At 35.2% G+C, this 11,516-nt stretch overlaps 2 protein-coding genes across 3 annotated transcripts; one reads left to right on the top strand and one right to left on the bottom strand.

Annotated features, from left to right (window-relative positions):
- The first annotated feature begins 2,722 nt into the window (after window positions 1–2,722).
- On the top strand, window positions 2,723–6,442 carry LOC111438476 (nucleoid-associated protein At4g30620, chloroplastic-like). Of its 2 annotated transcripts, XM_023076391.1 has the most exons (7): window positions 2,723–2,890; window positions 3,761–3,912; window positions 4,093–4,193; window positions 4,293–4,332; window positions 5,010–5,081; window positions 6,020–6,076; window positions 6,153–6,415. In XM_023076391.1, the coding sequence occupies exons 1-7, from the start codon at window positions 2,821–2,823 to the stop codon at window positions 6,225–6,227; spliced, it is 567 nt and encodes a 188-aa protein (XP_022932159.1). In that variant the 5' UTR covers window positions 2,723–2,820; the 3' UTR covers window positions 6,228–6,415. The 2 variants fall into 2 exon arrangements, with proteins under 2 accessions (XP_022932159.1, XP_022932166.1); XM_023076398.1 differs by lacking the exon at window positions 5,010–5,081 and having other exon boundaries at window positions 6,153–6,442.
- A 149-nt stretch (window positions 6,443–6,591) lies between these two features.
- On the bottom strand, window positions 6,592–9,813 carry LOC111438461 (serine carboxypeptidase 24). The gene is made up of 8 exons (XM_023076372.1): window positions 9,486–9,813; window positions 8,363–8,470; window positions 8,094–8,282; window positions 7,933–8,018; window positions 7,431–7,849; window positions 7,241–7,336; window positions 7,050–7,155; window positions 6,592–6,972 (listed from the first exon to the last, which is right to left on the bottom strand). Exons 1-8 carry the CDS (start codon window positions 9,730–9,732, stop codon window positions 6,829–6,831), a joined length of 1,395 nt encoding a protein of 464 aa, XP_022932140.1. The 5' UTR covers window positions 9,733–9,813; the 3' UTR covers window positions 6,592–6,828.
- Between the last annotated feature and the right edge of the window lie 1,703 nt (window positions 9,814–11,516).

Here is an 11,516-nt window from a genome sequence, read left to right on the forward strand (position 1 = left end):
GGGGGGGGGGTGAAGGTTCTTGGTTTCCTGTTTTCTCTGTGAAGCTCTGACCGAGCCAACAACTAAAACCCAAAAAAGCCCACATAACTCGGTGAAAAATATTGTTGTGTTTCTTCAGAGAGAGTGATGAAGATGGGGATTTTTTGGGGGTTGCAGAAGGGCAATTGAGGGAAGAGCGAGGCATTTTTAATGCGAGTTTGTGTGTTTCTTTGTGAGGTGGGGGTTTGGTTAGAAGAAGACATATCTATCCATCTCTTCGCTTTCTTTTCCTTCCACCAACGCTCTCTTTCTTTCTTTCCTTCTTTCCTTCTTTCCTTCTTTCCTCCCTTTTTGTTTTTCTTCTCCTCTCCATAAATTTTGGTCCACCTGGGTCATTAAAGGGTATCAAGATAGAGAGGATTGGGTGGTAATGGTAAAGTAAACACTCTTCCTTGTCATTCAAGGGCTGCGCTGCGCTGCGTGGAGTTTCTCTGTTTCTTCCCCCCACCCCTTTGATTTTCTCTGCAATGACAGATCAATCTAGACTTCTAGAGAGAGAGAGAGAGAGAGAAAGGGGCTGGTTTTGTTGAAACGGAAGGGTACCTTATTTCATAGGGCTTTTTTTCTTTTGCTGTGTTGGGGGTGGGGGGCAGGACCAGCCACCAGGGACTAACCACCGCTGTTTCCCTGTGTGATGCTGCTGCGCTGCTGCTTTCTTTCATCATCATAACCTTTTTTTTTTTTTTTTCTGCACATTCATGAATCAGAAACCAAGAAAAGGAAGCTGCTTTTACCCATTTCCCATTATTATTATTTTTCTTCTTCTTAAAACAACAGGTCAATGTACGTGAAACTACTAAAATACCCCTACTGCTCTGCCCTTTTCTTCTTCTAACCTTTTAACCCCTCGACTCAAAGTCTCAAACCTAGTGGCAAAAAAGACCAAGTTGCCCCCAAAGTGCATCTGGTTTGGTGTGGGGGGTATAGTGGTAAATTCAATAGAGAATGCTTACTCTTTTCCCCATCCAATGAAATGAATGGGAGTGGTGACGGTTTTGTTTGAAGGAGATTAGCACTGAAACCCCATTTTCTTCTCTAATTTGGTTCCAAAACCCATTCTACCCATTTTTCACTATGATCATTTTTTTTCTCCTTTTTAAATTATGCCTTTAAAATCAATTTGAAGTGACCCATAAATTTACTTATTTTTTTACCCATTTGAGTATGATTTTTTAGAAAAATATTTCAATAAAAAAGCATTAACCCACCTTAAAAGTTATATTGTTAATGGATATGGTTTGAACATGATAGTATGACTTGCAAATAGTTAAATGCATTAATAAGCACGTTACATCAAATGCTATTAACTATTAAAATAGAATAAAAACTTTTAGCTTTATAACAATTTAACTATATTCTTAGCCAAAGTTAAAACTTAAAATTAGTCGAATTCTATTATTCTTTAAAAAAAAGTTTATTAATGTATTTTGACACGTGAATATGCCACTTGATACGCGCCCAACTCGGTCATTAACAAAAGCCTATTTTTTCCTCTTATGATGTCTAAACTCAACTAATTGTTCATCGATAAAACTCCATTTCTTTCTCGTATGATGTCCAAGTCGTAAGCCTACATGTCTACTTATTAAAACAATAATGTAAGGATAGAACAACTTTATATTAATAAATTTAACATATTTTTTAATGAAAAATCTAATAAAAGTAAAATAAAAATACATTATTAGTAGATTTGAGAAGTAAAAAAAAAAAAAAAAAAATTGAGAAATAATTACAAAACCAGTCATGGTTTGGTATTTATGAGAGATGATTATAAATTACATAACATGGCCTTGATATTTGGTCTGGTTTACAGACACTGAAAGAAGGGTACAGAAGAAAAGCTGCCTTACTGATAAGGCTTGGTTTCCTCATCTGCAACAATTTTTTTCTCTGTTTTTGGCTTTCTTTTACTGAAAAGTTAAGAGTAAACTATTAGTTCCTTTTAGTTCAATACAAGAATTTTAACCGATAGAATCTTACTTTAATCAGTTAAGCTATGCACATGTTAACCGCTCTAATTTGAATATGAGTATTCAACGTAAAACCTAAATTTCAATCTTGTATAACTCTACCTTAAATCTAACGAGCTTTTTCCATTCTTAATTTTGGAATGTTTTTTTTTTTTTGTTCTTTTAAAAAGTTACGAAAGAAACTGATACACAAGGGGTGCTTGATTGAACCGAGCCCACATACAAATAAGAGAGATTTTGAATATTGGATGACTAAAAAAACATAAAAAGAATTTAAAATCATCTTTTTTTAGTAGCCCAGTTACAAAAACTTCATAATTAAGCATATTTTACCTATAACAATTTTATATTGGGTGATCTCCTTTGTATTTTTCTATAATTAGTGCAAGTGAGGACCTAGAAGCGTATTTGTTTGTTGGGATAGTTTTCACTCTTAAAAATTAAAAATAAGTAACGGAATTATGCTGCAAGGAATGCTGAAGCTATTAGATGTCAAATTTAAATTTCGAATCCCAACACGAGTCTTTAGTAAAAGAAAAAAATTTATGTTTAAGCGATAAAATATAGGTTTGATAAGAAATCTATTGAGAGTTTGAAAAATCACATTAGAGCTACTTTTTTATAATTTAGCCACCAAAGAAAAGATACATATTTTATATTAAAACACGTGGAATTTGTTCATTGGTCTGTCTTCACGAAATATATGCAGCAGGTGATGTTTGGGGCTTTTGGGCGTGGTTCTCCGAGGCGAAAATCTACTTTATAGTTTATCCTCTCGAGTTTCTCCTCGGCACATTCACAGCTTTGGGCAATGGCATCGACAATTTCAATCAGTGCTCAAGTACCAAATCTGCGAGGAATTTCTGATTGGAAAAAACGAAGTTAGTACACCATTTGAAACTTTTCATTTTCTTTTGGTTGCTTAGACAGTAGGAAATTGAGGACTATATTTGAGATTGATTGTTATGTCTCTGAATAGAAGTGGTTGTTTGGAACTTGGATCTGTATTGTATGTTACGTAGCTATCTCACAACCACTCAATCAAACGGAGGGATCTAAGTTGGTGCGGTTGGTTGGTATGGCGTAGTTCATTGGGAAGATTTACCGTTCGCTTGAAGTTTAGACCTAAAATAAAGCTATCTGGTGGTGTCCTCAGTGCATATTATCGAATGGGTTTGGCTCATTTCTTATTAGGAATTATTGTTTGCTTTGTAAAATCAAAATAAATGTGTGATTGATGAATGAGAGATTCGATTCACATGAACTTGATGGCAGATGCGTATGTCCACAGTTTTGTATAAAGATTATGAAAGAAAAAGGATGTGGTCTGGAAACTTAACGAAGTTTGGATAAGCCTCAAAACTCTTTAGCACCAGGTTCAACTGCAAGATTATCCACCTTAAAAACTGTTCATAGAAAAGGAATTGCATGAACCGGTGAGTTGTAGCCTAGGCTGAAGCCGGTTGCATACCTGATAATGTGAATGTCAGAATTGAATAAATCCCGTCTACTTCATTATAACTCTTAACAAGCTAGATATTAACGTTGTATGACTTGGAATTTAGTGGTTCGATTTTTATAATTTCGAATATAATACTTTGGGCAATAGAAATTTGTGTGTAGCTGCAAAGTCCTCGTTTATTTCCAAATTTTCATTCTGAAATTGTAGATTAAGTCCACTTTTTGAGATATTTGATTGTACACATTACCTATTAATATTTAATTTATCCTTTTCTGGCTGCCTCTTACAGGTAACCTTAATTCAATGTCAAAAATAATTGGCACTCGGATCTCACCTTATGGTCCTTGGAAAGTTGAGAAAAATAATAGATCTCTTTGTGTTTGTGGCCTATTTGGAGGGAAAAAGGAGAACGAGGAGAAGAGCGATGATGCACCTTCAAAGGTAGAATTTTGTTTTGCAATATGATTAAACTGTATAAGTTTTGATACCATGCACAATAAAATTGTCATTTCAGTAATTTAGAGACCAAATATAAATGTCTCTCAAAGTTGAGGGACTGTAAGTGACTTCTCCTTGATAGCCAAGTGAGACTATCGTTTCTTACATTCCAACTTTTTGTAGGCAGGAATCTTTGGAAACATGCAGAAGTTATATGAGACTGTGAGGACAGCGCAACAGGTTGTCCAAGTAGAGGCAGTGCGCGTACAAAAGGAACTTGCGGTGTATGACTAAGCAAGCTAAATAGATGTATTGTCACTTGAAGATGTTTCTCTGTTTTTTGAAGTTTGAACTTTTTTTCCTTCTATGTTTCTGTTCTACAGGGCAGAGTTTGATGGCTACTGCGAAGGAGAGCTAATAAAGGTATGTTCAGCCTTTCTCTTTTGCATCAAGTTCATTTTCACTTTGCCCATAACTATGGGATTATAATGGTTGTTTGTGAAGTGAACGTGTGTTAGAATTTTGCTTAAGATTGTAAAATACTTTTCACCTCTTGATTTTAGGTGGCTAGTAATTAGTAAATAAGTACAGATACCTGATACTTGTTTTTATTAATATTGCGTTTGTTGTAGGTGTTACTTATCATCTTGAGTTTGTGATTACCAATTTTTCTTTCTTGTTTTAAGATGATAAGTGAATCCAATTTTTCTTTCTTGTTTTGTGATTACCAATATTCAACCTGGTCGATGTGGACTTAAAATCTCTTGGGGCCATCTCCCTCAGATATTAATTGTTATAAAATATGTGTAGGATCAATTGATAGTTCCAGCGTTCATCCCCATGGACATAGAAAATGAAGTGATTTTGTTTTTCTTGATAAGAAAAGTTTAGGGAATTTCAAAAGAGAGAATCATGATTTATGAAAATGATCAAAGAAGTATTGAGCTCGGGACAAAAGGTTATGGGTTTGACAATTGGGTTCATGCGAGGCTGGACATGGCCTTTTCATTTGATGAGAATTATGATGCTAAAGAATGGGATCATATCATGTTTCCATGTCACATCATATCTGCTTTCATATTTTTTGTCAACTAATTTAGGTGACATTATCCGGAAATCAGCAACCTCTTCGGACAGAGATCACTGAGGCTGCAATGAAATTAGGACCAGAAGTGAGTATGCACAATGATGTGATGCACTCTAACATTTGAAATTGCATTGCTCGCAATAGCATTCTTATATTGAACTTATATTTACATCCTCAAGTCACTCCTTAATGCTGCACTACCTGTCCTGTCCTCAATCTAAGCTTGGAGATATCTTCTTCAATGTTTGTGCCTAGTGGAATCATGACTAACACATCATGAATTTGAAAATTGGCTGGCCTATAGGACTAGGGTCCGCCTGCTTTGGAACATGTCTCAAAAATAAATTGACAACCATCATTATATTTAAGAATATAGTTGGCAGTAACATTGTAAGAATTGTGTGCTAGGAATTTTCTTTTGTTGTTGTAGAGTAAGAAACCACACTTTCACAGAGAAATTAAAGAATATTTGGAGTATATCCTCTTCAATGTTTGTCTTGTGGAATCATGACTAACACCTCATGAGTTTGAAAATTGGCTGGCCTATAGGACTAGGGTCCGCTTGCTTTGGAACATGGCTAAAAAATAAGTTGACAACCCTAATTATATTTAAGAATATTGTTGACAGTAACATTGTAAAAATTGTGTGCTAGGATTTTTTTTTTTTTTTTTTTTGTTGTTGTTGTTGTTAGGTAAGACACCATATTGAGAGAAATTAAAGAATATTTATGGACGTATGAATAAACAGGCCCCAAGAAAAAGAACTTGACCTTAACCAAATAAACAACTCCAAAAGTTTTATTATTCCTTTCTATTCAAATATCCCACAAACTTGCAAAGAAACTAGAATGCCACAAAAATTTTCCCTTCTTTCTAAAAGGAGGATTTAGAAGTACCTCCTCCAACCGAGCCTATCCCGAGCCCAACTAACACCATTAAGATTTGTTCCAATAGTAATTAAGATTTCTGATTGTGGTTAATGATGGATATTCCAATTATTTAGAGCTTAACTTTCTTATGCAGAAATTGTCCCTTCTAGTTACTGAAGCATATCAGGACGCACATCAGAAGAGCGTTCAGGTAAGACTTGTTCCTTAGTAATTTAATTTCCAAGTTTTGTATCTATAGAACTGACTGTTGGTCCTCTGATTCTCAGGCCATGAAGCAAAGAATGAGTGATCTTGCCCAGAGTTTGGGTATGCCACAAGGCCTAAGTGAGGGATTGAAGTAAAACCTTTTATGTCTGTCGAGCTTCAGTTTTGTAAATGCAGCGGCAGTGGGACTACGTAATTGTAATCTGACCTTGACAGGAAATTCCATATCAGTTTTTACTGGTGAACTAAATGTTTGGGAACCTTGTTCTCCATCTTTAGATGTAAAAAAAAAAAAAAAAAAACAGCTATGATATTTATCGTGGAATCAGAACAAAGAATCAAAAGAATGAAATGAAAGTGAGATTTCAAATTGGAATCTACTTTAGAAGCGATATCGACTATCATTTCGGTTTGTTGAAAGGAAAAGATATTTGACAATATGTGGACATCTGATTTCTTGAAAAGAAAAGGCTTTAAACTTCTACTTGACATAAGGTAATCAATCAAAACAAACGTTAGTAAAATAATCTTAGTTCAACCTTGTCATCTGCGTACTTGAAATGGTCGATAACATTGGCATGGTCTATCCAATATTAATTGTAGAATGAATACAATTCTAGCTCACTCTCAGCACTGTTCTGTACTGGAATTATGGTAATTAATGACAGGTATCTAGAAACGAGACACTAACGAACAGTTTCTTGTCTCTGTTCATTGATCTGTTTCTTTGCAGGTAAATCAATATTTTGGCAATTGCTTTCCTGATAGAAACGCTCTGAAAAGTGTCAAAGCTCTCTGTGGTTGGATCAATGGAACCTCATGTCCAGCTCCTCTCACTGTGGCAAAGGTCAGCCCTTCATAAACCTCTGTCCGTCCCCCGACCTGCCATGTCCATTTCATTTTGTTTAAAGCATTTCATTCAAACGAAGAACAAAAAGGGTAGAGTTTAAATATGTAACCTGTCCTCTAGAATACCATGGATACCAGCGAGTTTTAATAGGAAGGTTGAGATGGTTGAGGGCGAATCTGGTGGCTGTCACTGGTACCACCGAATCTGTATCTCCACTGCATTTTTTCACATGTAAAGGTCACATGACTATGACATAGAATAAGTTTAACCTCTCTTTTACTTGGGAACTTCAAAACTAACCTAAAAACCCATATCCTGAGACCAGCTGCAATCAGCTCCTTGTATGTGAGCAACATTGAATCTTGGGAATCCTTCCAGTTCTTAAGTAGAATGTCGCTGCCACCCAAAAAAGAAAAACAAAACCTTATTAGGTGGAAGAGTTATGTTATAAGATTTGGCCAAGTAACAGAGAAAGCTAGCAAAAACCCACCTACAAGCAGTCCATTTGTAGGGAATTCCAGTAACATTGGCATGCATAGCCATCTGAACCTCTTTTAGATTATAGTACTTTTCTGCATAATTCTCAGTACATGGATCGTACCCTGACACCCTCCGCCTCAGAAGAGAGTTTTTGAATCTAATAGCGGCCCCCCTTGCTGGAAAAACCGTGTTGTTTGGAACCACGATGGGGCATTTCGGAGTGTAGATACTGTACTGATCAACATTGCCAAACTCATGGTTCATGGCATAGTAAATGACCTTGTCGCATGGTTTGGAAGTCTTGTCTGAGGTGAAATTACAATGCGTGAGGATGGAGTTGTATGTTGTATCTGATATCATAGCATGTGTCCACCAATACGTCACCGTCCCGAGAGCATCATAGTTCATATCTGTTACTGCATTCCCCACCTGCCATTTTCAAAACTTGTTACAATTCACTTGTTTCTTATAATACTTCGAATAACTCATGTTCTACAATTTTCTGTTCTTACAAGGAAGCCTTTGAGGTTGATGAAGTTGTTAGAGTTGGCTTTGTTGTAGTCAAGAATCCTCTTTGCTAGCTGTGGGACGTAGTGTCCTATAGAAATGGAATCACGTCAAAAATATTATACATACTTTTCAGCTATTCGAAACATGGACAGAATAGATTTACCGGCGTAACTCTCCCCAGAAATGTAGAATTCTCTATATTTGTATTGTGGGAATCTCAACATCCATCGGATGAGGAAAATAAGAGCATCCTCAGCAGTTCGGTTGTCGCCGGTGTCTTGAAGGTTGGAGGAGGTGTTTGTATAGGAGAATCCAACTCCGGCAGGTGATTCAAGAAACAGCAGATTTGCATCTGGAAATAAATGGTATCTTTGTGATGAGATCTTGATTAAAAGAGAGGAATTAGAGAAGAAAGTGCGTGTATGTAATGACCTTTGTTCCATGAGTATTTGTTAAGGTAAAGAGAAGAAGCAGTTTTGTCAATTCTGAATGGTCCAATTTCCTCGGAGGCTCCATATGCCACTGATGAACAACCGGGCCCTGTATACATCATAATCGAGTAATTCTCGTCAACTATAAAGTTTGTATATACTATTGATTAAGAGGTCAGAAATTCGAATTCCTCCACCCAATTGTTATTAAACTCACGGAGTTCGTGATCAAATTAACACAACGTAAAGTAAAGAGAAACCATGTTGAAAAGTTCAAATACTAACACGTGAAGACATTTGACCTATGACTCCAAAAAGAAAAGGAAAAAAAGGTTTGAAAATCCCAAAAAGCGACATGATGAGCAGCACACAGAGAGAATAAGTGCAGAGAAGATAGGAAAAAAAAGCATGATAGAGAAAGGGAGAGGGAAAGAAGCATATTATATTTAGGCGTAGAAACAAAAGAGGCAAAACAGATCCATGAGAGAGAGAAACAGAGTATGTAAACAAAAACAAAAACAAAAGTAGTGCTGATTTCGACCTTTTTGTTGTTGAGTGAGTCTGATGTTTTCAAAAGCCTAACCTTTTTCCATTCCAAATCCTCACAACACAAAACCAAGTGACCTCCCCAGATTCATTCCCACTTCTATCTCTACGCATGCTCCATAATACTCTCTCTCTCTCTCTCTCTCTCTCTCTCTCTCTTTTTCAGAATATGGCGTACTTTAGCAAGATCAAGGCCTTCCTTGCTAACATGCGCATCTGGTAGATATGAACTCCTAAATGCCCTTAACTTAAGGACACATCATAATTCAGAACTGGGTTGGTTTGGTTTCTTGCAGATTCAGATAAGGTAGAGAGAGAGAGAGAGAGATGCAGAGAGACCACTCTTTTTTTAAAACTTTTGAAAACTTTCTGACTTTTATAATATATAATATCATATTATAATAATTGATATCTATAATGTATGTAGATCCCATAGCCTGCATTTTAGTTCATGGCTCAAATGGGTTACCCGTGAAGAAATTCAACGACAAAGGTTGTAGATAAGAGAGTGGGTGGGTGTTGAAGTTTTGAAGAACATGGATGGAAACCAAAAGGGTTTGTTTTAATTTGTAACATACCTCCATTGAGCCAAAGAATGAGAGGTTTTTTCTCAGGTTGAGACGTTGCTTCTGTCAACCAATAGAACAGAGCTCGGCCGTGCTGTTGGTTGACGGTGACATACCCCGAGTATTGAGAGAATGCGACCGGCGGTTGGCCAGGGAGGGAGGTAATCCGGTCGTGCTCGTGTTCAGGCACGGCCATGCCAGTGGCAATGGCAGCAGCGACGACGACAACAACGACAATCGAGAAGAAGAGGGAGGCCATTGATTTAGAGAGAAAAATGATGAGAAGAGAAGAGAAGAGAAGAGATTGAAATAAATTGGAGTGGTCCTGTGGGATTGGAGAGGGCCTTTTTATAAGGACAATTTGTAGTGGCATTGGTTTGGTGCTTCTTCACCTCTATTCTCTTCACACAACCAATAGTAATGCCCATATTATCAACCATTTCCTTACCTAACTCCTTACACCAAACACACATAATTTCACTATTATCAAACCCTAATCAATTTTTTTCTCATTTCATTACCTAATCATATCATATGCTTTCCTATACTTTTCAATCCTTTTTCACCTCTCAATACCATACTTTTTAACATTCCGACCAAATAAAATGGACCATCTTCTTTTATTTAATTTTTTCTTAATAATCTTCGTAGAATTAAGGGTGTACACACCTAATCCAACCCATCTCCCATTTTTAAAGTTGAGACTAAAATTTCATAAAATTCAAATATTAAACATTTACATGGGACACCCCTGAGAGTTGAGATGACTTGATAAACAAAGTTCTACTCTCGGACCAAATCCAATATTCAGTTTTTTAAAAATTCAACGCAATCGAAAAAAAATTTAATTCAACTTAACTCTTATGATTTGAGATGGAGGGTTCGAGCCATTCGAATCAATGAGTCAAATGAACATCCCAACCAAGTCGAGTTTACGTTGTCATAATCAAACAATGTCAACTACCCAACAGAGAAAGTGTGGAAAAGAAATAAGAAATTTAGGGTTTCTTTTTTTAATTTGCATCGGGTCGTCCTATAGGGTAATATTCAACCCTACGTAGCTAATAGGTGGTATTTTAAATTAAGAAAAAAAAGAAGAAAAAAAAACCTTTAAGAGGAAAGGCTAATTAGTTTAATGGGAATATAAATATATAATAAATTGACCAATTAGATCGGATCTCTTTATTTATTTATTTTTAATATTTAGAAATCCTTGACCATCCTATGTGTATGTTTGAATCTCATTACACCACGCATTAAATTGATATCATTTTCTTGAATTAAAAATTAGTTAAAAAAATTCCTAAAAAATAGATATTTGACTTATTGTGACTTAATTTATATTTTTCTAATAATTGATAATTGACTAAACTTTTAATTTTGTTTTTATTAAGGCTTTCCAGGTTGAATGCTCGTGTAATCCAATCAATATAATAGTTTATTAATTATGTGGTAGACTGATAATTCCATGCACATTTAAATATTTGGTGACAAAAGCATTGATACAATTAATGGTGGTAGGTACATATTCAAAATTAAATTTAAACTTTTAAGAAACAATTTTAGTAGTCTAAACTATTAATATTAAATAAACCTAATCTTAAAAGCTTAATATTTATTATAAACCTAATCTTAAAAGCTTAATATTTATTATAACTCAATATTTTCTTAAAACTTTTAATTTTGTTTTCGTGTTTAATAAATAATATATATATAAATAAAAGGTAATTAAGAATTTAAAGGTTCTAGATAAATGTGGTTGGAGGAAAAAGAGGAGGCGAAAAGTCAAAGAAAATCATGATGGGGTTGCTGCTGCCTTTCAAGCCTTGCTCTCTATTATTTTATACAGATCCCACGTGCATGCAAGCGTGCATTTTGCCACCAAAATATATTCTTTTAAATTATAATTACCCTCTTTTTTATTTTGCAAAAATATTAATAATACCATCACCATTTAATTCCAATATTTCATCTTTTTTTTTTCAATTAAATAACGAGACTTTTTTTTTTTTTTTTATAAATAAAATTGTTTTTATTAAAAAA

The sequence above is a fragment of the Cucurbita moschata genome, unplaced genomic scaffold, assembly GCF_002738365.1.
Source record: "Cucurbita moschata cultivar Rifu unplaced genomic scaffold, Cmos_1.0 Cmo_Scf00003, whole genome shotgun sequence".
Lineage (NCBI taxonomy): Eukaryota > Viridiplantae > Streptophyta > Magnoliopsida > Cucurbitales > Cucurbitaceae > Cucurbita > Cucurbita moschata.

What these genes read in the sequence shown, in the direction of transcription:
- LOC111438476 (XM_023076391.1), top strand. Translation starts at nt 2,821, where the DNA reads ATGGCATCGACAATTTCAATCAGTGCTCAAGTACCAAATCTGCGAGGA. An exon ending in GTACAAAAGGAACTTGCGGT is followed by an intron (nt 4,194 to 4,292) that starts GTATGACTAAGC and finishes TCTGTTCTACAG; the next exon opens with GGCAGAGTTTGATGGCTACT. An exon ending in CACATCAGAAGAGCGTTCAG is followed by an intron (nt 6,077 to 6,152) that starts GTAAGACTTGTT and finishes TCTGATTCTCAG; the next exon opens with GCCATGAAGCAAAGAATGAG.
- LOC111438461 (XM_023076372.1), bottom strand. Translation starts at nt 9,732, where the DNA reads ATGGCCTCCCTCTTCTTCTCGATTGTCGTTGTTGTCGTCGTCGCTGCT. An exon ending in CAAATACTCATGGAACAAAG is followed by an intron (nt 8,283 to 8,362) that starts GTCATTACATAC and finishes ATTTATTTCCAG; the next exon opens with ATGCAAATCTGCTGTTTCTT. An exon ending in TACAAATGGACTGCTTGTAG is followed by an intron (nt 7,337 to 7,430) that starts GTGGGTTTTTGC and finishes TTTGGGTGGCAG; the next exon opens with CGACATTCTACTTAAGAACT.